The sequence below is a fragment of the Populus euphratica genome, unplaced genomic scaffold, assembly GCF_000495115.2.
Source record: "Populus euphratica unplaced genomic scaffold, PopEup_1.0 scaffold663.1, whole genome shotgun sequence".
Taxonomy (NCBI): Eukaryota; Viridiplantae; Streptophyta; class Magnoliopsida; order Malpighiales; family Salicaceae; genus Populus; species Populus euphratica.
Window position 1 is genome coordinate 122,526 of NW_011500526.1, and position 8,348 is coordinate 130,873.

General features: G+C 33.8%; 2 protein-coding genes across 4 annotated transcripts; one reads left to right on the forward strand and one right to left on the reverse strand.

Annotated features, from left to right (window-relative positions):
• The first annotated feature begins 224 nt into the window (after positions 1-224).
• Positions 225-2,580, forward strand: LOC105115211 (ubiquitin-like-conjugating enzyme ATG10). 2 transcript variants are annotated; one of them, XM_011012044.1, is made up of 6 exons: positions 225-503; positions 603-653; positions 739-822; positions 997-1,096; positions 1,422-1,519; positions 1,655-2,054. In XM_011012044.1, the coding sequence occupies exons 1-6, from the start codon at positions 288-290 to the stop codon at positions 1,766-1,768; spliced, it is 663 nt and encodes a 220-aa protein (XP_011010346.1). In that variant the 5' UTR covers positions 225-287; the 3' UTR covers positions 1,769-2,054. The 2 variants fall into 2 exon arrangements, with proteins under 2 accessions (XP_011010346.1, XP_011010345.1); XM_011012043.1 differs by lacking the exon at positions 1,655-2,054 and adding an exon at positions 2,105-2,580 and having other exon boundaries at positions 232-503.
• LOC105115210 (uncharacterized) lies at positions 2,560-7,171 on the reverse strand. Of its 2 annotated transcripts, none has more exons than XM_011012042.1 (9): positions 6,997-7,171; positions 6,572-6,662; positions 6,179-6,258; positions 5,628-5,730; positions 5,345-5,501; positions 5,001-5,129; positions 4,749-4,835; positions 3,906-3,950; positions 2,560-3,142 (listed from the first exon to the last, which is right to left on the reverse strand). In XM_011012042.1, exons 1-9 carry the CDS (start codon positions 7,121-7,123, stop codon positions 3,002-3,004), a joined length of 960 nt encoding a protein of 319 aa, XP_011010344.1. In that variant the 5' UTR covers positions 7,124-7,171; the 3' UTR covers positions 2,560-3,001. The 2 variants fall into 2 exon arrangements, with proteins under 2 accessions (XP_011010344.1, XP_011010343.1); XM_011012041.1 differs by having other exon boundaries at positions 6,572-6,671.
• Positions 7,172-8,348: the final 1,177 nt, after the last annotated feature.

Here is an 8,348-nt window from a genome sequence, read left to right on the forward strand (position 1 = left end):
ACCAAGAATTTTAGTAGCTTTCATTGTCCTTTTGATACAGCAATGGCAATGGGTTCGCGTCCTCTTCTTCTTAAATAGACTCCTCAATTTTACAAATTAAAATCATGATTTAACAACTCATGTTTTTTCTTATTATTTTTCTTAATTTTTTTTTCCCTGTAACCGTGGATTTCCTGATATTTTTTTTTAAATATTTTTTTTGATCAAAAAATATTTAATATTACTGGTTGTTAGAGAAAAAAAAATAAATCAAGTCTTTGATTGATTGTCGCCTGCCTATTCTATCAATGGTCGTTTGTTTATATATTGCAAAAACATCTTCTCAAGTGGGCAAAATCATGAGTTGTTTTTCTTCGTCTTGGGATGGAACCCTCTCGCCGAATGATTTCTCTGTTGCTGCTCGCGTTTTTACCGAGAGATGGGAGAGGAATAACTCTTCTTCCCCTTCATGGTTTTGGGTCAATTCTCCAAAAGGACCTCCTTTCCTTGCTTCTTCTCAACATGTTGCTATTCTTTCTTTCTTATCGATTTCTTTTTAACCTTCAATTCCTCCTTTGCTTCTCTTACTTTTTGTTTGTTTTGTCTTTCCTTTCTTTTCCCAGGTGGATGGATACTTGTCTTTGGAGAACATGTGTGTTCTTGTCTCAGCTGAGGTCTGCTCTGGTCTTCATCATGTAATGAACCTCTAATTCCTGAAGTTTAACCCCAGAAATTGTTATTGATTTTTTTTTTTTACAGGATAATAATGAAGAAGTAAGTTGCACTGTGGAAGAGGAGGCTGGTTTCTCTGAGATAGAAGGGGCAGCTGATAGTGCCACACTTGTATTTCCTTCCTCCTTCCTCAGATAGTCAATGTCTATGTTACTGTTTCTTCATACAGGCTTAAGCTTGTGTATCTAGAAACTTGCTCTTGTGGAAGTTATGTGTTACAATTATCCCCCTTTTCACTCTCATCTTCTTGCCATTATCGATGTTGTTCTTGTCCTTTGCTGCCAGGTTCAAAGCAATCATCATGAAGCGCATTACTATGATTTTCATATAGTATATAGCGCTTCATACAGGGTTCCTGTGCTATATTTCCGTGCATACTGCAGTGGTATGTGCTTCTCTCTTTCTTTATGCTGATGGACATACATGTATATGCACGCACACCTCTTAAATTTTGTGAACATCTTGGTATCTGGAGTTATGTCTTCCATCTGACTCTTTACCAAACTATTCTTACGGTCACTGATCTTAAATGATCCAACGTAATCTAATTAAAGCTAATTCAACGAACTGATCAAGTCTAAATGTTGGGCTGATATTATTCTAGGCTTCAAGCTGTAAATTACAGAGGAATTAAGCCATTGTGTCCATGCTTGTTTTCACAGTGATGTCCATGAGTTGTTTGAACATGCTGATTTTTGTTGAGTGTATAGATGGAAGGCCGTTGCTGTTGAATGAAATTGAAAAGGACCTTCCAGCTTGCTCCTCGAAGGTGTTGTTGGAAACAAAGTGGACTTTCATAACTCAGGAGGTGCATTTTCTTCTTCTTTTTTCTTCTCAATTATCTTATCATAACTCTGCATTTGTGTTCTGATTTTCTCTAATTTTGTTTGTTTGTTAAATTGCTGCAAAACCATTAGATAGATATGATCCTTGTTTCTGGTAGGATGAACGAGGAGACCCTTTTTTAAGAGAGATTCCATGTTTGCACGGGTTGGGGGTACCACACATGATTTTGTATAATCAAGGAATGCATCAGTTGATTCACAGAAATCTTTGAAATTTTTTAGCTCTATCAAACTGGCAGCATTTTTATTTCATGGATATATCGCAAGTGGTTATATGATGAAATCTACACTTGTCTGGTGTCCCACGATGCGAACATTGAAGGAATAATACACATGGATTCGACGACTTTGGGCACTGACTGCATACAGTTTGCCTCTCCTGATAATGAGGAATAACATACTAAGTTTATTCAGTAGCTGCTTCTGTATATATTTTGGATATTGATCAAGCATTACATGACAATTCTTCTTGAGAAAGACTTGTGTTTAATTGTTGAATTCATGCAAGGGACTTGGAAATGGTAACTCGTTGAATGTTATCAATTCAGGAGCATCCATTCTTGAATAGGCCATGGTACAAATTACATCCATGCGGGACCCGTGAATGGATGAAGTTGCTTTGCCTTGGCGATGAGGTTGCAGCTAAGAATGGACTGGCCATTGAACTATATCTGGTGTCATGGTTCTCGGTCGTTGGGCAGGTGGTTGGTCTCAAGACCCCCCTAGAAATGGTGAAAAAATCAGTGTAATCACGGCAATGCTTCGGACAAAAAATGAACTCATAAGTACATGGCTTAAAGAAGTGCATTACTACTCTTGCAGTGAGCTTTGATCCAATTTTGACGATTCCTATGTCCCATGTGAGGCTGTTTTTCTTGTGTTCCATAGTTTAAATTCTTCATCGACATCCTAGAAATCGTTTTTTAGTGTTTGTCTATCTTGGTGACTGCTATGGATGATTGAAAGATGGCAGACCTGTAAACCTCAATTCATAAACAAAATATTTCTGTAAAGGTTTATTCAAGAATTGTCTTTTACAACTGTAAGGCTGTAGTTTTTCTACAAGAGATTACATGCATTAAGTTGTAAATCGAACACATTGTCAGTTGTCTCAGACGCAGGAGAGCAAGATTTACATCAGAAAGGTGGAGAATTCATAGAGCTTGACAAACTGGACTCCTCACCAGCAGTAGGCAAAAAACAAAAACAAATCAACTGTACCATGTGCGAGAAAATCACATAATTAAGGTCATAGGAGATGGAGTGATAGCATCACGTCTTGCATTTCTTGTGCTTTCAATAAATAGTTGGGATGTAATTTACATACATTAGAAGCCATGGATTCTTGTTTCTGTAAGGTGAGAGTGAACGAACTTCACATGGAAAATAATTCATCCATAGGGTCCTGGCATAATGCGAGGTCTTTCTTTTCATGCTAGTAGTAATCATTCTGCACTATTTTCATGTATTCGACTGAAGTGCACAAGAAATTCGATGTTACCCTCAGCACCCTTTAGAGGAGACTCAATACAACCATTGCTACGGAATCCAAAGCCCTCCACGCCTTTTGTTATCTTCTCAAGAACCTACACATTAGAAGCAAATTCATTCCATATTTTTGCTTAGCACTATCATGTAATTTCTACTCTTGTTTATTTTGTGAATTATCTCAATTGTCCAGTGAGTCTAGAAGCAAATTTATTAGAGTTTTGGCCATATAAATCATAGACAATATCATATAAGATATTACTCCAAATACATTCTGCCAACTTTTGCCATGTATATAGAAGGCCAGTTGTGATCATTCTTGTCATACAATACACTCAATGTAAGTTGGATAAAAAAAATATTGAAGACAAAAATGATATTCAGCTGACAAAAACATGTTTTAAAAAGGAAATTTTTTTTGGCTAATTATGAAAACAAAGAAAATAAAAAACAAATGATATCAACCTATGTTCACCCATTAAACCCATGATTGAATGACTAAATTATTTTTAAAAAAAAAATCAAACATACAAAAACAAAAAAAAAATAGCAATTATAAGTTGAAAAACAGCTCCATTTTTCATTGCTAAAAAAAAGAAAAAGAAAATATGTTCGTATCCCTACCAAAAATGAGAGTGAAAAATGGATCACATAGAAAAGACTATATTACCCCTGGACTTAGTTTTCTGACCTGATTTGAGGAAAGGGATAAACATCATTTTACTATTACAATCCATGGTAAATTGAAAATCTTGAGATATATTTTTGGAAAATATATATGTTGTGAATTGAAAATCTTGAGAATCATGTTGCCAAACCCAAGCAAATGAAAGATTCAGTGATGGCCTGAGGGATGCATACCTCTTGGTGGACTTGAGAATCTCTTACTATCCCGCCACTTCCTACCTGAGAAGGGACTATGAATTATTTATTCTGGAGATGATAATTAAACTGTGTTTCCCAAGAAAGAACAATGGCTAACTCGCAAAATACAATGAAAAGACCATTTGTATCAACTCAAGCCTAAGAAAAAGGCACACTACGAGTCCACATATAGCCAGTCATTCGTAAAAGCAACTAAAGTTATTGGAAAGTGTTATTCAAACATAAAACAGCCGGCTCATTGTATATCATGTACACTACTAGTACTACTAACCGATGTAGACCGGCGGGCATGACATAAAAAAAACTAAGGAAAAAAAATTAGGATACTACTACTCCACCACCAAGGCATGTTTAATACTTCCTTCCACTTAAGTCTGCTGTAATGTTTATTACATTATGTGGCAAATTCTAGTAAAAAAATAAAAGATAAAAAAAGGGCATAAATTGGGCTATGCAAAAGGCTGCTATGCTAGTGCTCTTGCTTGATTGGAATTTGAAATCTTAAGCCAAAGCCTAAACTTCTCACCTTTATTGTAAATGGTTCTCCAAGAAAAAATAACCAGATTTAACTAATTTGAAACATCTTTCTTTAGCCATAATTGAATGGTGAAGACAATTATGAACAAAGGTAAACCTAAAGAAGTCTTTAAAAGTATTTTTTAGAGAAAAAAAGGCAAACCTAAAGCATTATTACCAAAAAAAATTAGAAAGGTTTTCTTTCAAGTGTGTCATAGATTCAATTTTCAACAATAATCTGGATTACAATTGGATAGCAGTTAAAATTTAAAAGACAGGAATATTAAAATTCTACTTTCTTACTTGAGATCTGCGAGCTTCAAATTGAGGTTTAACCAAGGTCACTAACGTTGCCTCTTCCTTCATGACATTGACTACAGCAGGCATGACCTGAAAAAATAACTAAAATCTTTGAAGCACCACAAGAAGGTATAACACAACCTTGGACTAAAGAGGCCTCTCCCATGAAAGGAGAAAAAAAGAGTGGTTGAATGAAACCAGTCAAAAATCTGTAAATATAGCAAGAAAATATTTTACCAATGTTTGAAGGCTTACCAGGAGAATAGAGATGAATGAGAGGTCCAGAGTCACCAAATCAACTTTTTGGGGGAGTTCAGAGAGGTATCTTAAGTTTGTTCTTTCTATCACACAAACACGTTCATCTCGACGTATCTTGTCTGCCACCTGATGTGGAAGTCACTGTAAATATTTATCAACAGCCACTAAGAAACCACCAACAAGACTTTGATGTCTAAAGGTTGCATACACCATCATTTATAGAGCAACAAAAGTCATGATCTTACCATTAAGAGTTCCCTGTTTAAAGGTCAGCTACGCCATCATTTCAAGAACAAAAGTCCATATAAATTTGCTATAATGAAAAATAAAGGTTTTCATACCTGTCCATAACCTACATCAACTCCATAAACAAATGATGCACCATACTGAAGCAAGCAATCAGTAAATCCTCCGGTGGACAATCCTGAATCCAGAGCTACTTTGCCAGCTACATCAACATCCAGTTGTTCAATGGCAGCTTCTAGTTTATATCCTGCCCTGGATTAGCAAACCAAAAAGTAAAGCTCAAGACTTCAAGCCTCACAACCCTGACCAAATTTACTGCAGACTGGAATTTCATGTATTCAAATTGCATTACGAGTTGTTTCATGGGGGGTTAATCACCTACATACATATTTTGGAACTTCAGCAATTATCTCAACAACAGATTTCTCAGACACAGGTGTGCCAGCTTTGTTCACTACCTTTCCATCCACAAATACTTTACCTACACCAAAACATATCAAACTGTTAAACTCAAACTCCCAACATCAACTATGCTTAATATTACGATGATAAATGAAAATTGAGTTTACAAAGCAGGCTATCTCTCAGACATGACACTGTTACACGTAGTATATGAACAAACTCAGCTATTAAGCAACACAAATTGCCATGCTCATACAGAGGGAACTAGTAATGTGCAACAATAACAACACTTTGCAGCAGACTTACATTAGCTAAAATCCATACCAGGTATTTGTTTCCCATAATATTCATGGGAGAAAAACTGGATTTATAACATCTTCCTTGTCAAAGTAACTAAATCATAGGGCTAGAGAATGTTGATAATACAATTAAGTTATTTCACCAGTTAATGAAAAAGGTTATTCGATTGCTTAGCTTGCAGCGGACTAAAAACTTGAGGTGATCACCAATTCAAGAACATGGCTAACCTTGTAATATCCATGATTGTATAAATGTTCGGCTGTATTGCTGGAACCTTTCAAGACATATTTCATCCAGCCTCCGTTTCCTGAAATTGTCAAAAGTAAAAAAAGTGAAACAATGAAAAGAATATATAAAAGAACGTTTGAGACAAGTTCCGACACTAATTGCACAACTTACTGTCCTTTCTTGATTCCTGAATACATGGTGTTTAAATTAGAAAAAAATCGTAGTTTAATGCTATTTCCTGTTTCTTATAAGCACTTAATATGATGGATAAAAGCATGAATAAAATTAACAAGCTGAGCAAGCAAGCGAAAGCAATGGGAAGTAAGCATGGAAATGCATGTATAGTATAACATGGGAAACACAATGAGAAGAGGAAGGATGGCTTAGCTTACTTTTTAGGTAGTTGAAGCTTTCCAGCCTTAGCAGGAGCAGCAGCAAAGCTTCTAATTGGACTACAGTGCATTTCTGGTTTGACCCATCTAACTGAAAGTTCAAGAAAGGAAATAACAACAACAATAATGATAATGCATGTTAAGAAGCTGCAGCTCAGAAATGAACAAGTCTGTTATTTTAGTTTTCTTTTCATCAATTAGCAAAATCAATTTGAAGAAAATCAAACACCCGTCCCATAAATAATCATCATCATCATCAACAGCAACAACATTAAGGAAAAGACTAATGGGTCATCATGATAAAAGAAAAACTCCCTTTCTTATGATGTTAATTTATGAAGCCTCCAAGTGTTTGTGAAAATTACTGACTGCATGGAAAGATGCAAATGAGTAATGCATGGGGAAAGAGCGAAAGAGAAGAAAACCTGGAGGAAATTTAGAAGCGTAGTAGTGATGGAAGTGGTAGGATCTGGATAAGAGAAGCAAGCTTGAATTTTCAGTACTACAGGCGGAGCGTGAGAAAATAATGGGAAGCTTGAGATACTGCGCCATTTTTTGCCTTCGCTGCTCCTTTCTGGCTCCAGCCACACTCTAATATCTGCGTCCTATAAGTCAGAGATGAGATGTCGTAAATATTTATAAACGACGTGTAGCCTTGCAGGTAGATTTTAAAAACAGAATAAAATCGCAAAATCCGCTTTCATTATATTATTTGTTTCGTAACGTATTTTTGATTTAAAATAAGTTATTTTATATAATTGAAATTAAGGTTAAATAAAAATTAATTTTATATATTTAGTTAAAAGAATTATATAAATAAATAAATAAATAATACTATTATTTCATTAAATGATTTATAATTTTATCATGTATAAAATAGATCATTTAATGAAATAATAAAAAAATATTTGATATCAGTATTATTTATTTTATTATATAGTAACATTAGTTAAATTTATAATATTTAAATTAAAAAATATTTGATGGTTTTTAATTTTAATTATTATAGATTTAACTACTGTTACTACATAATGAAATAAATAATACTGATAACAAATATTTTTATTATTATTTAATTAAATGATCTATTTTGTTAATGATGAAATTATAAATCATTTAATGAAATAATAAAAAAAATATTTGATAACATTATTATTTATTTTATTATGTAGTTGAATCTATAATAATTGAAATTAAAAACCATCAAATATTTTTTTGTTATTTCATTAAATGATCTATAATTTCATTACGTATAAAATCCATCCGACAAGGATTACAGTTTTCTTAGTTTTTTAAGCACGCAACAATATCAAGTAAAATATTATCAAAAACAAAATTAGAATTGCGATCAAATTCTGCAAATACTACTTCATCAAGCAATATGCTTCTAATTTTTTAAATAAAAAACAATTAAAAAAATAAAAATTAATTTTTTTACCGAGTCAGACCCGGTTCAATGCATTTAACTTTAAACTGAACTCGATCTAGCCAAAACAATAAAGAGTGACTTCACTGTTCGCGTGAATAGTGGGGTCATACTCTACTAGACACTGCAGGTTTGAGAGAAGTAGTTGAAAATTGCTTTTCATAAACCTGCAGTTTAAATAAAATTTATATGGTCCTAAAGGCACAATAAACTATGTTTTAGCATTACTAAACAAGTTGCTCATATGTTTTGTTTCAAAGGTATATGCAATATCCTAAACAAACAATCTCTAAAATAGGTCAAGCAAATCTAATTATTCATTTTTAACTAATTATGGATCAAATTAGATAA

Coding starts and splice junctions, on each gene's coding strand:
- LOC105115211 (XM_011012043.1), top strand. CDS start 288: ATGGTCGTTTGTTTATATATTGCAAAAACATCTTCTCAAGTGGGCAAA. Junction 504..602: donor TCCTTGCTTCTTCTCAACAT/GTTGCTATTCTT, acceptor TTCTTTTCCCAG/GTGGATGGATACTTGTCTTT. Junction 823..996: donor CAGCTGATAGTGCCACACTT/GTATTTCCTTCC, acceptor CTTTGCTGCCAG/GTTCAAAGCAATCATCATGA.
- LOC105115210 (XM_011012041.1), bottom strand. CDS start 7,123: ATGGCGCAGTATCTCAAGCTTCCCATTATTTTCTCACGCTCCGCCTGT. Junction 6,672..6,996: donor CGCTTCTAAATTTCCTCCAG/GTTTTCTTCTCT, acceptor TTTCCTTTCTTG/AACTTTCAGTTAGATGGGTC. Junction 5,130..5,344: donor TTGATGTAGGTTATGGACAG/GTATGAAAACCT, acceptor CTTCCACATCAG/GTGGCAGACAAGATACGTCG.